The sequence below is a fragment of the Ciconia boyciana genome, chromosome 16 (assembly GCF_034638445.1).
Source record: "Ciconia boyciana chromosome 16, ASM3463844v1, whole genome shotgun sequence".
NCBI lineage: Eukaryota > Metazoa > Chordata > Aves > Ciconiiformes > Ciconiidae > Ciconia > Ciconia boyciana.
This window is the reverse complement of record NC_132949.1, coordinates 11856823-11875280: the sequence shown is the minus strand read 5'-3', so window position 1 is coordinate 11875280 and position 18458 is coordinate 11856823. Positions and strand designations below refer to the sequence as shown.

The 18458-nt window shown below is 68.5% G+C and overlaps 1 protein-coding gene across 1 annotated transcript; it reads left to right on the top strand.

Moving 5' to 3' along the window:
* Nucleotides 1–820: 820 nt before the first annotated feature.
* Nucleotides 821–18186, top strand: USP43 (ubiquitin specific peptidase 43). The gene is given in 18 exon segments (XM_072881525.1): nt 821–886; nt 1533–1590; nt 1593–1783; nt 1785–2051; nt 5182–5322; nt 9216–9316; nt 11867–11959; nt 12265–12400; nt 12470–12593; nt 13216–13378; nt 13489–13600; nt 14445–14548; nt 14937–15014; nt 15112–15241; nt 15417–15765; nt 16251–16409; nt 17231–17368; nt 17456–18186. Coding segments are annotated over 18 exon segments (3141 nt in total).
* Nucleotides 18187–18458: the final 272 nt, after the last annotated feature.

The window sequence follows — 18458 nt, the reverse complement described above, 5'->3', positions numbered from 1 at the left end:
AGATGCTGCTAGATGCTGCCAAGACCTGCAGGGATGGAAGAGAGCCTGCAGAGCCCACAGCCGAGCTCAGCCCCCCAGGGACCCCCTCCCTGGCTCAGCATCAGCCTCGGCAGCTCCCCAGGGAGAGAAGAGCCACGCGGCTGCAATGGGGCCACTGCCACCCCCCCTGCCCTGCAGCGGGGTGACAGTGGCACCTCTGCCTGGCAGAGGGACCTCCTTCCCGCTCTGTCCCTCCCCAGCCCCTTGGCCCCGGTTAAGGACAGCAGCTGCCCGAGACGTGCCCAGGCTCGTCGGCACACGGGGCAGCCCTGCCGTCTCCCATCTCCACTCGGGGCTGTTATCTCAGCGGTTTGGTGGGAGCTGTCAAAGCAGTGCCGGGCCAGAGTTAATCTCAGGGTTGCTTGCAGAGGCGAGCGGGTCCCAGCCTCATATGGCCAGATTTGCTTGGGGCATTTGAGTCTTCCGCAGCTGTTTGAAGAGCAACGCGCTGCCACCGGGTTGCAGTCGAGCGGAGGGTGAGTTGCTGCAGAAACAGCCAGTCCCGCTGCAATCCCCCTCCTTGTGCCGGCCGGTGCCATGGGGTGGATCCAGCCGGACCACGGGACTGATCTGTTTGAAAACCGCCTGTCAAAACCACAGTGGGTTTCCCCTGCTGGCGGTGCTGCAGGTGGAGAGCAGGGAGCTGACCTGGTGGTCCCTGGTCAACCTGCGTGCGTCCCCCGGCCACGCAGGGAGGGCTCAGGTGCTGATCCCTGTGGCAGGGGGAAGGTGGCACCGTCCCGCCCCAGCCAAGCTCTGCCAGACCCCAAACGAGCACCGCATGTGGTGCCAGCCGGCGCAGGGTGGGCAGGAGGCGGCCAAAGCCTCCGGGCTCTGCCAGCGCTGGGTTGGTGACCCTGGTTTTGTGGCTCTGTGTAGAGGGAGCCCCGTTAGGTCCCAAAACCACAGTGTGGTGGGCGCAGAGGTGACCATTGTCCCACTGTCCCAGCTAAGAGCACCCAGAGGGGGCAGGACTGGGGCACCTCACAGCGATGCTGCGACACCCTGGGGTGATGCTGGGGGCAGCGGGGCAGCGCCGGTGCGGCATGGCTGAGACTCCCAGGAAAACCCTGGGGTGACGCTGGGAGCGGTGGGGGATGCCGGGGGGACGTGGCTAGGGCTCTTGGGAAAGCCCGGGGCCGCGGAGGGGGCAGCGGGCTGGGGTACCCGGGGCGATGCTGGGGACGCCGGGGCAGCCGGGGCTCGGCCGCCTATGCCGCCTGCCGCCAGCGGCAGCAGCAGCTCCCCGCTCCCCGCTCCCTCCTCCTCCTCCGCCTCCTCCCGGCTCCCTTCCCTCTCCCTTCTCCCAGAGCCAGCCCGGTGGGGGGAGGAGCCGGCCGCGCACAAAACCGCCCGCCCGGCCCCTCCGGCCCCCGCACCGGCACCGGCACCGGCGGCGGGGGGCGCCCAGCGCCCGCCCGGGGCCATGCGCGCCGCGGCGGGGCCGGGGCCGGCGGGGCCGGGGGAGGGCGGCGGCCGCCCGGGGCCATGAGCGCGGCGGCGGCGGCGGCGGCGGCGGGGGCGGCCCCGGGCGGCGGCGGGGCGGCGGGGGAGCCCGGCGGGGCGGCGGGCGGCGGGCGGGCGGCGGCGGCGCGCCCTGCGCTCCCTGGGCAGCCTGGCCGGGCGGCTGCTCCGCACCTGGGCGCGCCTGGCCGGGGGCCGCGGGAGGCGCCGCGCCGCACCGGAGGACGACGAGGGCGGGTTCCGGGGGGGCGGCCCCGGGGGGGAGCGGCGGCGGCGGCGGGCCGGGGGCAGCGGCGGCGGCGGCGGGGGGGAGCGGGAGCGGCGGGGAGCGGCCGCCGGGCGCGCAGGGGCTGCGGAACCACGGGAACACCTGCTTCATGAACGCGGTGGTGCAGTGCCTGAGCAACACGGCGCCGCTGGCCGAGTTCCTGGCGCTGGGCCGCTACCGCGCCCGCGGGGCCCGCGCCGAGGTCACCCACCGGCTGGCCGCCCTGGTCCGCGCCCTCTGGACCCGCGACTACACGCCGCAGCTCTCCGCCGAGTTCAAGGTACCGGCCCCGCCGAGCGCGCCCGTCCCCGCGGCCTCCCGCCACGCCCTGCCCTGCCCTGCCCTGCGCATCCCGACGGCGCGTCCTGCTCCCGGCACCCCCCGGCTGCCGGCACCCGCCAGCATCTCCCGCTGCCGGCACCCGCCAGCATCCCCCCTCTCTCAGCACCCACCGGCACCCCCTGCTCGCATCACCCACGCCCCTGCCTCACCCGCCCCACGGGCCTTGCCCTGCCCTGCCGGACGCCCCCCGGCCCCGCCACCGTCGCCCACCTCTGCCCGGGCTGCCTTCACCTGAGCTCTGAGCTGCCTTGGGCGGGCGAGCTCCCAGCCCCGGCCACCCCATGGAGCCATAAGGGTGAGCGCGATGCTGGCCGTGATGGTGGGGTAAGGTGGGATGGTGCCACGGGAGCCCAACTCGGTGGCCTCAGGCCCTGTCACTCGGTGCGTGTCGCATCCCTGCTGGGCACATGCCAGCGTGCTGCAGGCCTGCGCCCGGCCTGGGGACAGGGACAGGGTGTCGGGTGCGGGGCAATGCTTTTAGCCTGGCATCGCAGCCCCCTGCGCTCAGGGACGTGTGCCCACGGGTGACACTTCAGCAGGGACCTGGTGCTGCAATTAAACTTTGCAAAGTGCTGTGGGCACGGAGGAGCTGCTGGGAAGCCGGGTCCCTCCCTGGGTCGGGCTTTCCAGCAGCGCTGCCGGCTCTTGTGGCGGCAGCTGGGCTGGTCCTGCACGGGCAGGGGCCGGGGTACCCGCTGCTCTGCCCCCCCTTTCCCAGGGGGACCTGCCTGCCTCCCTTCCCTGCCTGGAGGGTGGCAGCACCCACCCTGCAGGGACTGCCGGGGTGCAGTGGGTGCTCCTGGGGGAGCAGGGTGCTCATTGCCTTTAATTTCCTTGTAGCAAAGTAACCAGCTCTTGCAGTGCTGGGCACAGTATTTCCATGCCCTCTGCTCCCAAACACACACGTTCCTTAGGCATAGAGCAAAAAAAACCCCCAAAACTTCCAGCCTTCGCTTTGAATTTCCTCCCTCCAGGTGGTTATCTGCATCTTCCATGAATTTCCACCGTTTTGTTTTCTTTTTTTTTTTTTTTAAATCTGCCTAAATAAGATTTTTAAATAAGAGACGAATCTGCAACTCATTTTGCTTGAAGCCCATCCGTGGTGGCCTTGCTCCCTCTGCTTGTACCGGGATGCTTGTACCGCTGAGAGCGGAGCCGGGGGCAAGTGGGGCCAGCGTGGCAGGTGGCCAGAGGGGGTCTTGGCTCAGGGTGTTTCCCGGTGATGCTGGAGGTCTGATCCCTGTCCCGGCAGGTCCCAGCATGCTGGTTAACATCAGCACGGATGGTTGGAGTTTAACTGCATCAGCTGGTTAAAATCCACACGGATGGTCGGGTTTTCTCCCTTGTGGTGCTGGTTTTGGTACCGAGCTCCCAAAATTGTCCTTTCCTGTTCAGCTCTGAGCAGCCACCGCCAGTCCAGGCTCAGAGACAGGTCCCTGGGGACCCCCAGCTCTGCCTTTTGGGGTGCTCCCTGGACCCCCTCCCTGGGCTCCCTACAGGGAGTGGGTTTCCCAGCCCTGTGCATCCTGCTCGTTCAGGGTTAGGGACCCATCCTGGCTCTGCTGGTGCTCAGGGCAGAGAGGTGACCACTGGGCTGGGAGCTGGCGATGGACCCCCTGCGGGTGCCACCCAGGTGGGTCTTGGAGGAGGGACCCCCTCTGAGCCAGCAGCGCTGCCTCACCAGCCGCCCCACGGGGCCCCTGCCTGTCCCTGGGCCCCATCCTGGCTCACAGCCCCTTGCCTCGGCCCCACGGCATTTCCAGCCACGTTCTTTCCACCACAGCCGCCGGCGAGGGGGACCCCCCCCCGTAAGGGCATCGCGCTGCTTGCCTAACAGTGACATTAATGCTAACTAGCCAAAATGCCGTGGTGTGGCTGGTGGCTGGTGGGGGGCAGGCGCAGAGATTAGGGCCTGATCCAGGCACGGGCAGGGGGATGCTCCAGTTGGTGGCATGGGGACCTGGGCTTTTGGGGCAGGGCACCCAGAGGGAGCATCATGGTGGTTTCATCACCCCCATGCCTGCTCCGGGCCCGATTCCTGTGCCGTGCACCGAGCTGCACATCCCGCGGGCGAGACAAGGGGAGGGGGAGATGGGGGGATGCACTGGGGAGCCCCATCAGCACCTCCCGGGGATCCCCTGCAGGGCTGGGGGTAAGGACGAGAGGGGGCGAGCGGAGGGAGCTGGCAGGGCTTTGGGTGGAGGAAGAAAGCCTGGCAGGGCAGGTAGCACCCTCTCCCCAGCACTGCCCTTGGCGGGAGGGGCTGGCAGGAACCCCCTGGCATGTGGCTCCATCAGGGACATCTCTGGTCCCCCTCCCCGGTCTCACCTGCTCCCCTTCAGTCAGAGGGCGCAGAGTGCCGGGCTCCAATGGGCTGAGCATCCCCGGTTTTGGGATACAGGAGGTTTGCTCAGGGGTTTGCTTCCTGCCAGCGCGGGCATTTGGCAGCTCCCCTGCCCACGGGCCACACATTTGCTTGACTGTATGAACAGCCCTCGTCTCTTCTAGGGACTTGGGTGGCTGGGCTGGCACCGCCAGCATCACCTGGCTGGGGAAACTGAGGCACGGGGAGGCACTGGGCGGGCTGCTGGTGATGGGGCGGCAGGGGCAGGGCCTGGGGGAGAGCTGCTACCTGCCGAGCAACCCCAACGCTGGGAATTGCCTTCCCCTGTCTGTTACACTGAGTTGATGCCGTCGGAAGCGTGTGGGGTGGGTGACACCGGTGGGTCCCCCTGGGCTGGACTTGCCTGTATGGGTTTGTTGGGGTGTGCCCTGTCCCCTCGCCCGCAACAAGCTGTCCCCTCCCGGCCTCATCCCAGCAGCTGAAAGCCAGGACGCCATGGTGATGGGCCACGGAGCTGCTGTCTTGGCCGCGTGTGCCGGTGTCCCCACTGCTCTGCTGTCCCCAGGGTGGCCGCAGTGTCTCTGCAGGGGCAGGACAAGGGCAGAAGCTGTTGCAGGCAGGAAGCAGCGGTGGGTTTTTGTGATGAGTGCTAACAAACCGGCTGTTCATTAGTGCCGGGCAGCGTGGCCCGAGGCTCAGCGCCCTCCCTGCCCATCTCTTGCAGAACATCGTCTCCAAGCACAGCTCGCAGTTTCGGGGCAACGCGCAGCACGACGCCCTCGAGTTCCTGCTCTGGCTGCTGGACCGCATGCACGAGGACCTGGGCGCTGCCTCCCCCGCCCAGCAGAGCCGTGTCCCCGAGGAGGTGGGTGGCCCCTGCTGGGGTGGCCGCACACTCTGGCCCGGGGGGGGGATGTCCATGCCAGGTCTGGGACCGGGGAAGCCAAGATGTCCTGGGAAGGGGTGGGCTGGAGTTGTTCCCCTTACCCTGGTATGGGATGGGGATGCGGGTGATGTGGTTTGGCCGGTGTAGGGGGGGAGGATGGCGGGATCTGGGTGCTGCGGGGCTGGGCAGGGTGGTTGGGGTGCTGGGAGAGCGTGGGGGTGTTGGCAGGAGCCCATCCAGCTGAGCACTCTGGTTCTGGTGGGCACCCTGGTTCTTGGGGTTGCTCGGTCAGGAGGAGATCCAGCCCCCCATCCCTCCCTGCCTCCAGCTAAGCCCCCCGTAATTACAGCGCTCAGTGGCTGTGCTGCTGGCAAAACAAGTAATTAAGTCTCCTTCCATCCATCTGCGCTCACGGCATTGCCCTGGCCCTGCCCGCTGGCTGCCTGCCTGCCGGCGCGCTGCCTGTTGCAGCGGATGGATTTGTGCAGCCGGCGTTTGCCGCGTCGGCTCGGCTCAGCAGCGTGCTGTCCCCGCTTTGGGGGTGATGCCCGTCTTGGGCACGGGGGTCCTGGGAGCAGCTTCATCCTCCCTGTCCCCAGCTTGGGGCATCGTGGCTGTGGCTGCGGGGTGTGGGTCGGGGACCCTGCGGGCAGCCCCTGCCCAGCCTCCAGCCTTGCACAGGCACGGCTCCATCCCGCGTGGGAGAGCTCGGCTGCGGTGCCCATCTCCAAAGCCTCTGGCCGGGGCGGCCCTGTGGCTTCCAGCCCTTCTTGGCTGGGAGGCTGCAGCCATCCCTGCGCCGAGCTGAGCTGTCCTCAGCCCTGCCTGCCTTTGCCCGGAGGCATTTAGGTACCCCAGGCTGTTTGGGAGAGCCCGGCAGCGGGCAGCTCCCCTTGCTTGCCTGTTAAATGCGAGGTGCCAATGCGTGCCACGGGCTGTGGCGTGACGCTGGCAGTACCCTCGGCCACCCGTGCTGGGGGCAGCCCCATGGCAATGTCCGGGGTGCTCGCCTGGCTCTGGGGATGGGGACCTTTGTCTCCCCCCCAGCCTCCTTGGTTTTGCTTGGCATCCCCCAGTCTTGGCCCCTTTTGGGGGATGCCACCTGAGTGGCACCCATGTGCCCGTGTCCTTGGGGAGGGGGTGTCCGGTGGGGGCCATGAGCCTGAAGAAACAGCTTTGAAGTGTCTGGACAGAGGCGGGCACACAAGCGCCCATCCCGGCCTCGGGTAGCGTGGGCTGGGGGAGGAGGATTTGTGCAGATACCGAAGGATGGGGACGGTGGGGACAGTTTGCTCCTGGTCAGTCCCGTGCCGATGCTCAGGGACCGGAGGAGCTCAGCTGGTGGAAAGCAGAAGATGAGGAGGTTGGTCATCCAGGGCACTGAGCCGCCCAGACTGGAGGGGTGGAAATACCTTCCTGGCTGTTCGATGGATGCCCATGAGGTGTCTGCCGTGGCACCCAGTGGGCTCTGGGGCCAGCCGGGTGGGGACCGAGGCTGGGCTGCCAGGAGGGCTGGAGGAGGAGGAGGCGGCGGCCCCTTGGGTTTTGGGGGAATTTAGGGGCCACGTGGGGCACAGGCACCGTCCAGAGAGGGTCTGCCACACCAGATGGACCCTGGCCCCGGGCAGACTGTAAGGACACGTCAGGCTCAGCAGGACCTGGTGCCAGCAGATGGCACGAGGAAAATCCGCCTCCTGGCCAAATACCTCATTGATTTTCAGTCTTGCTCATCGTGACACCAAAAACTTGCCCCAAAACAGCCCAGTCCTTTCCCAAGCTAACGAGGCTCCTTTCTGTGACGTCTCTTCTGCCATCAGGCTCTGTGTGCCCATAGCAGGGGGTGAAGCCGGTGGCTTCTGGCCCCTGTGTGTGGGGATGGGGGCTCCCTGCGGTTCCCAGGGCAGCAGGCAGGCAGGGAGACAGCAGGCAGGATGCAGGCAGGGAGGTGTCTCCTAACCAGGCAGGTTTGGCTGTGTAACATGGTTGTGTCCCAACATCCCCATTCCCTACAGAGCGGAGCAGAGGACCCAGCTCATCTCGGGGCGTCCTGGGTGCGGGCACATCTCATCTTCCATAGCCCGGTGCTGGCATCCCCCAAATTTGGCAAAGAAGGCTGCCTCCCTGGCTGGGCATCCGGCCTTTCCTCGGGATGGAGGAAAGAATCCTGTGCCGGCCCTGGGAGCGAGCGGCAGGGACGCAGGCAGCCCGCCAGCCCCGTCCTTGGTGTCGGTGCCTGTCGAGAGCAGGGAGAGCAGAGGCCGTGCCTCAGTTCCCCCATGCACCAAGCAGGGGGATGGAGAGGGCTCCCTCGTGCAGGGCTCCTTGCCCACCCTGAGGCAGCGTCCGGCCCATGGAAGAGCCAGTTTCTCTTGGGGAAGGGGGGCCAGTGTCGCTCTTGCTGTTGCTCAGGGACGTGCCACGGGCTCGCCGGGGGGAATGGGTGCGGGCACCCAGCCAGGGAGCACGGCTGGCTGCGGCGGCTCAGGATGCTGGGAGCTGGTGCATCAGGCCCGGGGAGAGGTCAGGCGTCTGCGGTGGATGGGGGGAGAGGCGGTCACCCCACAGTACGGGGACAAGCCTGAGAAGGCGGTGATGTGGGGAGGTGACCGAGGGATGGGTCGGCAGTGGAGCAAGCGCTCCCCACGGCTGCCTGCCCTGCCAGCTCGGGGGATGCTGGTGGAATGGCACTGCTCCCACCGCCTGCGCCGGACACGTGGCCCCTGAAAGCCCAGCTCTGGGGCGGTGGGTCGAGGTGCTGGGTGCCATGCCTGGGCTTGGTGTGCTGGGTGCTGTGCCAGGTGCCATGCCTGGGCTCAGGGTGCCGTGCCTGGGTTCAGTGTGCCGGGTGCCATGCCCGGGCCTGAGGAGCTGTGCCTGGGCTCGGTGTGCCGGGTGCCGTGCCTGGGCTTGCTGCTGGTAAAGGCACTGGGGAAACATGCAGCAGCGGGGCTCATTTTCTGGGCGGCTCTGCAGCCCCGCGCTGGCACACCTGCCTGGGAGGACGTCGCACCAGCCACGGCTTTTTTTAGCTCCCTGGTTCTGGTGATTTGCATGTGGTTAATTCGCACCCGGCTGTGTTTGCCTCAGGCGGGTGCGTGCACAGAAACGTGCACACCCGCCGCAGGAGCTCATCTCGGAGACACACGGACACGCACACAGACACACGGACACCTGCTCGCTGCAGCATCCCCCCGTCTCGCCCACCTGCACCCCAGCTCCCTGCAGCACGGCCGGTCCCAGCACCCATGGGTGTGTTCGCTGGCGCAGCGGGTGCTGGGGTGCTGCGGGCACCTCCCTGCCGGGGCTGCCGACCCTGTAGTGTGTGCCCGTGGGCGCTGGGGCTCCCTGGGGGGGGATGTTGCAGGGAACCGGCTTTTCCCCCCGCAAGCTTTCCCCTGCCAAGGCGGCACGATGGCATGGATAAGCCATCCCGGCTGACTCACCCAGGTTTTCCCTCCTGGGGCATTTCAGCTGGGCTCGAACGCGTTCCCAGCTCCAATTCCTCGGTGTCCAGAAGCTCCGGACGCCAGGGCTGTGTTGGGTGGCCCCTGGGGGGTCTCACCACTGCAGACCCCCTGCCCACAGGCCGGTGCTGGGGCAGGGATGCGGGCAGAGGGTTAACCCTTAGTGCCCCACGCTGGCTGGTGGATGGGACGTATCCCAAAGTTTCCCCAGGAGAAGGCATGCAGGGAGCCTGGGGGGCACGGGGCCAGCGGGTGCCGGGCAGGGGTTGCTTCGGCGTCACCTTCAGCCCGTCCTCATGCCGTGGGGACACGGAAGCTGGGCTTGGTTCACTGGGACGTGTCCCCAACCCCTCAAGGGTGGGGGGTCACCCCGGCGTCTCGCTCACCCGCTTGTCTCTTGCCCCGCAGCCCGGCGAGGACGGGAGCGGCAGTGCCGGCAGCTCCCCGCCAGCCACCCAGCATCCCCGCGGGCAGAGCTTCGTGCAGAGCCACTTCCAGGCGCAGTACAGGTGAGCGGGGAGGGCCGGATCCTGCCCGGCCGGGGGCTTCGTCCTCCTGTGAACCCCAGGCAGCGCTGGGGGGGGCTTTGCTGGTGGGTGGCCGGACTCTGCAAGCCCAGGGAAGGGCTGAGCCAGGGAGCACCCAGCCCTGCAGGGAGGCTCTGTCCATCCATCCCACCCGCCTGGGCACGGGAGCTGCTCCCCATGGGCGGTGCAGCCACGGCTGGGAGCGAAATGCCGAGCGAGGGGTTTCAGGACATTTCTTAGTCCACTTCAATACCAGCAAATATTTTTGCAAGTGCCAAAAAAAAAAAAGGCGGGGAGGGTTGGATTAAAAATTGGACGTGAGCCGGAAATGTGCGCTTACAGCCCAGAAAGCCCATCAGATCCTGGGCTGCATCACAAGAAGCGTGGCCAGCAGGTCGAGGAAGGTGATTCTCCCCTCTCTGCTCTCAGGACACCCCACCTGGAGCACTGCATCCAGCTCTGGGGTCCCCAGGGCAAGACAGACAGCGACCTGCTAGAGTGGGTCCAGAGGAGGCCACAGAAATAGAGTGGAACACCTCTGCTATGGAGAAAGGCTGGAGAGAGTCGGGGTTGTTCAGCCTGGAGAAGAGAAGGCTCCAGGGAGTCCTTATTGCAGCCTTTTGGTACTTAAAGGGGGCCTATAGGAAAGACAGAGAGAGACTTTTTACCAGGGCCTGTAGCGACAGGACAAGGGCAACCGTCTTAAACTGAAAGGGTAGGGTTAGATTGGACATAGGGAAGGAATATTTTACAACGAGGGTGGTGAGACACTGGGACGGGTTGCCCAGAGAAGCTGTGGATGCCCCATCGCTGGAAGTGTCCAAGGTCAGGTTGGACAAGGCTCTGAGCAGCCTGATCTAGTGGAAGATGTCCCTGCCCATGGCAGGGGCTTGGACTCGGTGACCTGTAAATGTCCCTCCCAACCCAACCCGTTCTGTGGTTCTATCACGGGACTTGGGATCCGGGTCGTCCCAAGCCTGTCCCCGAGGACCAGCGTGGGGATGCTCCCGCATGTGGGTGATGAGACACCCCACATGTTCATCCAGCTGAGACTCACGGGGTGCTCGGGTGGGCCAGCATCTGGCATTGCAGGCGTGAGGGGGCACCACAAGTCCTTCCTCCTCTCTCAATTAATCCCTCAGCCTGTATGGAAAAAAAGGCGCTTTAATTATCCACCCCCTTCCGCGTGCCAGAGCCTGTCTGTGTGCAAAAGGATTTATTAATTGGTGCGGCTGCGTCCCGGGGAGCTCGGTGGCTCTTCAAGGTGATGGATAACAAGGGCTCAGGATTTTGATTTGGTTTTTAATTTATTTTTCCCCTTTTTGTTAAATAAAAAGGAGGGGAAAAAAAAGAAATAAAAGACAGAATTTAAAAGAAATAGGGGGTAAGGTGGTTGTTGGCATTAAAGGTTCATTTAAGCCAGGCTTTGGTGGAGCATCTCCTGCGGGATGCTGTGGGAGCTGGAGGGGGTCCCCCCCCTGCTGGCAGGGGGACCTGGTCCTTCCCGGTGGCCCCATGCCCCCCGGCAGAGTGGCAGGGTCCCCCCTCACTGTCCCCAGGGCTCCCCTGGAGCCGGCGGCTGTGCCGTGGTGGGGACCAGACGGGCTGAGCCGGCAGCCCTGGGGAAGCCGGCAGCGTCTGCGTGGCACAGCCTGTGTCCTGGCAGCGGGGCTGGATACTGCCCGGTCCTGCGCCGGCGTGCTGGGAGTGTTGGGAGTGCAGCCCCGGTGGGTGCAGGACCTGTCCCCGTGGTGCTGATGGGGATACCACCCCGGCGGGTGCAGGATCCGGCCCTGCGGTGGCGGCAGGCAGCTGGTTCCCAGCAGGTGGATGGGGAGAGTGGCAGGACCGTGGTGTCCCCTGGGGGCAGCTTCCCAGTGTGATGGTCACCAGCTGGTGCCACCACCGGCCCTGCCTCTGGCCATGGGTGCCAGGGCGGGCAAGGGGCCAGCACTGCTTCCCTGGGGAACACAGCGGGGTTTGTCGTGGGGCCGCAGGCAGCTGCCCTTTTGCTGCCCGTCACCGCCTCCTCCCTGCAGCCCAGCCACAGCCCTGCTTTCCAGGAGAGGTCCTGTCCCTTCCCAGCACCCCAAGGCGTTGTCCCCGCTTAACCCCCACCGAGGCGGGCTGGGGTCACCCCAAAGTCTCCAGGAGCCAGAAGCCACCCCAGGCTCTGCAAGCCCTTGGGAGGGGGAGCAGGATTTGGGGGAGTTTTGGGGCCACAGCCACACGTGGGAGTGAGAGACCCCCCAGCCCTGGGATTTCACTCTGGCTTCTGTCGCACCAGTTACTGGGGGTACCCTTGTTAGGTTTCAGAGTGAACAGACTGTTGGGCTGGGCAGGTGGGTACGAGCTGCGGTGCCTCACCCTGGCAGGAGGTCGTGTAAACCCCGCGTGACGCTGGGGCTGTCCGAGCCCTGTGGGGTGCGGTACCCGGGGTGCGGTGCTGGTGGCAGGGCGCCGCAGCCCCAGGGCGGGGACTCTGGGGGCGCCACCCCTGCGCAGGTGACGCACCCCAGCCACGTTTTGTAGGTCCTCCCTGACGTGTCCCCACTGCCTGAAGCAGAGCAACACCTTCGACCCCTTCCTGTGCATCTCCCTGCCCATCCCGCTGCGCCAGACCAGGTGAGCCCGGCCCCGCGCCTCCCCAGCCGCTCGCTGGCGCGGTGAGAGGCAGGGCCACCGCTCGGTGGGGTTTTGGCTGCAGTGAGAGTAAATTGCATATTTGGGGGTAAATAATTAATTCGGGAGGTGGCGGCAGCGTCGGGACAGGTGACGGCCACCGCCGCAGGAGCTGTGTCCCACGGGTGTTTGCTACCCCGGGGTCAGAGCTGGGACGCGGGTCCCTCCGGCGTGGTGACGAGCGGCGTCGGGGCTCAGCGCGGCGGCTGTCCCCGCTGAGAGGTGTGCGTGTGTCCCGGTGTCCCCAGGGCTCTCAACGTCACCCTGGTGCTGCAGTGCGAGCGCCGGCGGTTCGTGCGGGTGGGGCTGGCCGTGCCCCTGCGCGGCACCGTGGCCGAGCTGCGGGAGATGGTGGCGCGGGAGGGACGCGTCCCCCCGGAGCAGGTAACGGGGAGGGCGGGGCGGGGCGGGACGCGGCCCCTCGGGGCGCTGACCCGCCGGTGCCGCCCGCAGGTGATCCTGGCCGAGGTGTCCCCGCGGGGCTTCCTGCGCTCGCTGGGGGACGCGGAGGCGCTGGCGGCCGCGGGGGAGGCGGCGCCGCTCTACGCCTTCCAGCCGCCGCCCGCCGGCCGCGCAGGTACCGCCCCCCTCCCGTCCCGGTTGGCTGGCGGCTGGCCGCCTGCGCGGCGCTGATTGGCTGGGAGCGGCTCGTGCCTGTGCTGGGGGTGGTGGGGCGGGAGCCGCGCTGGGGGGAGGCGGGAGCTTCCCCGGGATGGGTGGGAAGTGGTGGTTGCGCTCGCTGTGATTGGTGGCGGGTGGTGCCCTTTGTTCTGTGATTGGCCAGAGGCTCCCCACTGGGATTGGAGGGGGGCCGATAGCTGTGATTGGTGGGAGGCAGGCGTGCTTTGCTGTGGTTGGCGGGAGCGGTGTCCTCTCCGCTGTGCTTGGTGGGAGCCTGTTTTCCCTCCCCCCCCAGCCCCATGATTGGTTGGAGGCAGGTGTGCTCTGCAGTGATTGGTTGCAAGCAGGTGTGCTCTGTTGTGGTTGGTAGGCGCCATGGCCCCCGGGCCGTGATTGGTGGGGAGCGCGGGGGTGCGGGAGGCAGCGCTGCAGGCAGCGGGGCGCAGGCAGCCCCCGGCAGCGCGCGGGGAGGCGGCAGGGGCTCCGCGGGGACGGCGCGCTCGGGTTAGCGCCCGCGCTGAGCGAGAGCCCTTCACCACCCCGCCCTGCCCTGCCCGCCCTGCCCGCCCTGCCCGCAGGGTGCCCCCGCAGCCTGCCCGCCTCCCCCGGGGCGGCCCAGCCGGAGGGGCAGCGCCTGCCGCCCGCTGCTGCCCGCTCCTCCGACTGCCTGCACCGCGGGGCGGGCGGCCGCATCCTGCTGCTGCTCTGCAACACGGCGGGCGCCGGGCCCCGGCTCGCCAGGTACCTGCCCGCCCTGCCCGCGCTGTGCCCGCCCGCCCGCCTGCCTTCCCCCGGCGGGAGGGGGCGCGGGGGGTGCCCCCCCTCAGCCGGGTGTCCCCCGCTGTCCCCAGGTTCGGGCCACCGCTGGTGCTGCGGGAGGAGCGGGGCGTCTCCTGGGAGCAGCTCCAGCAGAGCATCCTGGCCCAGCTGCGGGCCCTGCTGCGGGGAGAGGTGCGGGCGCAGGTGAGCTGGAGGGGGGACGCCGCTGTCCCCTCCCGGGGGCACGCTCGGCCGGGGCTGCTGGCCCCTGCTGTCACCGTGGCCGTGGGGGGGGGGGGGATGGTGGCCGTGGAGTCTCCATGGGTGGCCGTGGTGCAGCCGTGGGTGGCCGTGGCGGCCCTGCCGCTGGCTGTGGTGTCACCGTGGGTGACCGTGGTGGAGCTGTGTTTGGCTGCAGAGTCGCCGCGGGTGGCCAACGGTGTCACCGTGGGTGGTTGTGGTGGCCCTGGGGGTGGTTGCGTTGTTGACGCTGGCGGCTGATGGTCGCTGTGGGTGGCCGTGCTGTCCCTGTGGGTTGTATTTGCACTGCAGGCAGCCAGTGGTGTCACAGTGGGTGGCCACTGTTGGTGGCAGTGGTCTCCCTGTGGGTGGTCATGTTGTCCTGTGGGTGGCCAATGGTGTCATCACGGGTGGCCAGTGGTGTCCCTGTGGGTGGTCACATTGTCACTACAGGTGGCCAATGGTGACACCGTGGGTGGCCGCAGTGCCACCCAGCTCCCATGGCAGAGCCACCCCAGCCCAGCCACCCTCCCCAGCACCCAGGTGCCACCATCCTATGGGTGCTGGTGTCCCCATGCTGCCCCTTTGCCCCCCAGCCACACTGCAGCCAGTGGGACAGGTCATCCCCCAGCCCCGCGTCCCCCTCCCCATGGGTGTCCCTGCCAGCCTGACCACGGAGACCAAAGAAATCTGGTTTTTGGGGCTCTTTCTGTCCCATGTCACGAAGCACAGCTCCCCTCAGGTGACGCCAGAGGGCAGGGGGGGCTCTGCCCCCCAGCCAGCCCCACAGCCCCCTCTCCCTTTGCAGGGCACGGGAGCCCTCTTCCGCATCCGACTGGCTGGGGGCTCGGCCCCCTGCGCCTACCTGTCCCCGGAGGACCCCCGCCCTCTCTGCCACCCCGCCGTCGACAGGTAAGGGTGCCTGCGGGGATGGGATTGTCCCCAGACTGTCCCCTCGTTCCCCAGGGGTGGCCAGTGGTGTCACCGTGGCTGGCCACAGTGTCCCCACGGGTGGCCGTGGTGTCTCTGTGGGTGGTTGTGTTGGTTCCATGGTTGGCCAAAGGTGTCCCAGCGACTGGCCAGTTTCACCATGGGTGGCCAGTGGTGTCACCATGGGTGGCCACAGGTGGCCACCCTGCTTACCAGGGACTGGGCTGGGTCCCCAGCCCCGTGTGTCCCTGCCATGGGTGCTGCTCGGGGAGGTGGTGGCCGCCCCCGCCTGCCACCGCGGGCTGGCAAGAAGGTGGCACCATGGGGGCAGGGGATTTTGGGGGACCTCTCGCCTCGTCCTCACCCCCAGAGCACTGCAGCTGAGTGGGGCGGGTGGCCCTCCCCATGTGAAGCTGACGGTGGAGTGGGACATGAGCACCAAAGAGCGGTGAGTGCCTTGCACCCAGGGTGGGGGGACACCCCAGCACCCAGGTCACCCTCCCCGACCACCCTGGTGTCGTGTACCCCCACCCCGTCCCGCGCAGCCTTTTTGGCAACATCCAGGAGGAGGTGGTGCAGGACGCGGAGAGCGTGCGGCTGCAGCAACAAGTGCACCGGCAGCAGCACAGCTGCACGCTGGACGAGTGCTTCCAGCTCTACACCAAGGAGGAGCAGGTACCGGGCACACTGCCAGCCACGCGGGCAGCGGACACCCTGCCCGCACCCTGCCTGCACCTGGCAGAGCCGCCGCCGGGAGCGAGCCACGCCAGTTGGCGGTGCTGGGGGTGGCTTTGGAGGTGGCAGGGGGGGTGTTGGGGAGGGAGGTGGCTGTGGCATGTGGTGTCCCCAGCTGGCTCCGGACGACGCCTGGCGCTGCCCGCACTGCAAGGTGCCCCAGCAGGGCACGGTGAAGCTGAGCCTCTGGACGCTGCCCGACATCCTCATCATCCACCTCAAGCGCTTTCGCCAGGTAGCTGAGCACCGGCACAAACTCACCACGCTGGTGAGGTTCCCCCTGCGGGGTCTCGACATGGCCCCCCACGTGGCGCAGCGGGGCCAGGCCGGCGGGCAGCTGTTGGGGCGCTGGGCGCCCTGGCAGCCCCCCCTGTGCCTGCCCCCGAGCTGCCCCCGCGACTACCTCTACGACCTGTATGCCGTCTGCAACCACCACGGCAGCATGCAGGGCGGCCACTACACCGGTGAGCGGGAGGGGTGCGGGAGGGGGCTCGGGCTGTGGAAGCGGGGTGGGGGGCACTGCAGGGGGTGTGCTGTGGGGCGAGGTGGGGGGTTTGGGGGGGGCACTGCAGGGGGTGTGGTGTGCAGCATGAGGATTTGGGGGCACTGCAGGGGGTGTGGCGTGGGGTTTGGGGGACACTGCAGGGGTTGTACTGTGGGGCACAACATGGGGTTGGGGGGCACCTCAGGGGTATTGGCTGTGGGGCACCGCACAGGGGAGCTGGGGCGCAGGGGACACCCAGGATGGCGTTGCAGCCACGCCAGGGCAGGCATGGCACTGGGACGTGCCCCCCAGCAGCACCCTGCACCCGCAGGCTGTCCCTGCGCCGTGGGACTCCTGCTCCCCTCTGCATCCTGGGGCTGGGGATGGGCCTGGGGATGGGGGGGGCCAGGGCAGAGGCCGTGTCCCCCCCTCACCCCCTGTGTCCCCCCTCACCCCTGCCCCCAGCCTACTGCTGCAACGCCCTGGACGGGCGGTGGTACAGCTACGATGACAGCAGGGTGGAGGGGGTGCAGGAGGAGGAGGTGAGCACCCGCAGCGCCTACATCCTCTTCTACCAGCGCCGCAACGCCGTGCCCGCATGGTCGGCCGGCAGCTCTGTCAGGGGTGAGCACCCCCGCCTCCCTGCCCACCTGCGCCCCGACAGCGCCCAGGCACCCCGAGGCCACGGCCCTGGGCACACAGGGCACGGCCAAGTGCACAGCCGGGCCCAGAGCATGGTACATGCACGTGCAGCAGAGCCAAATGCGCGTGTGTCCAGCACGTGCATCCACAGCGCAGGGTGTGCACACAGAGCACAGCTGCATGCGTGCACGGTACGGTGCGTGCGTGCACACACACACAGCACTAATGCACGTGCACACGGTATGGTGTGTGCACACAGCACAGCTGCATACACACGCGTGCACACGGACACGCATGCACACCCACGCAAGGACAGTACGGCAGGCAGGCACACACCCACACAGCACAGCCAAGTGTGCACGTGTGCCCATGCACGCCATGCGCGCCGGCGTGCAGTGTTGTGCACACAGAGCACAGCCACGTGCACACCCTCGCGCACACGTGCATGAACAGGCACACGAGCACGCAGTGCCACAGCCCAGCCGAGCGCGCACGCGTGCACGTATGCGTGCACGTGGGTGCCCAGCGTGGCGGGCACGCGGCCGCACAGCAGAGCTGGCGTGTGCTGCGTGGCAGGGCACGCGCACCCGCGTGCTTGAAACTGCAGCTGCGTAGCGCCCAGCACGGCGTGCTCGCGCTCGCCACGCGCTCGTGCACACGCATGTATGCTGGTCACAGCTGGTCACGGCCCCGTGCTCCCCAGCTGCTGAGCGCCCCCGGGTGCCACGGCACCAACCGCCGCGGGTGCGGGCTCGGCGGGACCCCTCGCCCCGCAGCCCGGCCCAGCCTCCCGCTCCCCGCAGGCTCCACCGCCTCCTCGCTCTCGGGTCACTGGCTGGCCCGCCTGGGTGGCAGCACGCGGGACACCGCGGCCTCGCGTCCCTCGGCCACGCCGCCCTCTCCGCCCGGCAGCCCCGATGCCCCTGCGGCCCCGGAGAAAGGTGAGGCCGAGCACCCCCTCCCCTCCCCGCCCCAGCGCCCCGGGGTGGCTCCCGCCTCCTCCCAACCTACTGTTCCTTTAACTGCAGGTGGCTTCGAGGCCAGGCCCTTGGTGCGGGGCCTCCAGGGCCGCAGCCTCAGCGTCAAGCTCTCGCCCGCCGGTGCCCGCCCCAGCGCCGTGCCCCCGCGCTGGTCCTTCGCCGGCAAGGAGCGGGGCCGGCCGGGGGTCCCGGGGGAGCTGGTGGCCTACCTGGAGTCGGGGCGCCGGCCCCGCTGCACCCGCCGCTCCCTCCTCCCGCTCGGCGCGGCCGGGGAGAGCGGCCCCGGCCCCCCCCCCGCCGCCGCCGCCGCCGCCGCCGGCCCCGCCCCAGCCGGCCCCCCGAAGCAGCCCGGCAAGGGGCGGGAGGAGCCGGGCACCCCCCGAGCCCCCCGCTGGCCCCTGCGTGTGCCCGTGCTGCGGCGAGCCGCCAGCGCCGGCGCCGAGGGCTCCCTGCGCCTGCCCCCCAAAAGCCAGAGCAGCCCCGGGCGGAGCGGGGAGGGCACGGGGGGGCTCCGCCGCCCCGGGCTGCCGCAGCCGGAGGGGAAGGCCGGCGTCCCCCCGGCCCCCCTGTCCCCCGGCCCAGCGGCCCTGGCGCGCTCGCAGAGCTCGGCCAGCCTCCCCCCGCGCCCCGAGCGGGGCCTGCGGCGCTCGGCCTCGCTGGGCCGGGGCACGGGGGGGCCCCCCCTGCCTGCCCGGGGTCCCCCCGGGGCCACGCTGCAGCGGGGACGGCAGCCCACGGGCTCCCTGCGCCGCCCGGCCGTGCCCGAGTCCAGCTTCTGAGCCACGGCCCGTGGGCATCCCCACGCGGGGCAGCCCGACGCAGGGGCTCCCAAACTGGGGCTGTCCCAAACTGGGGGTGTCTCAACCCAAGGGCTCCTGAACCAGGGGATGCCTAAAGAAAAGGGCATCCCAAAGCAGGGTCGTCTTGAACCGGGAACATCTCAACCTGGGGGCATCCCAACCTGGGGCATACCAAAGCGGGGCATCCCGACCTGGGGGGCTCCCGAACCGGAGGCTCCCAAACCAGGGCACCCCCAAACTGGAGGCATTCA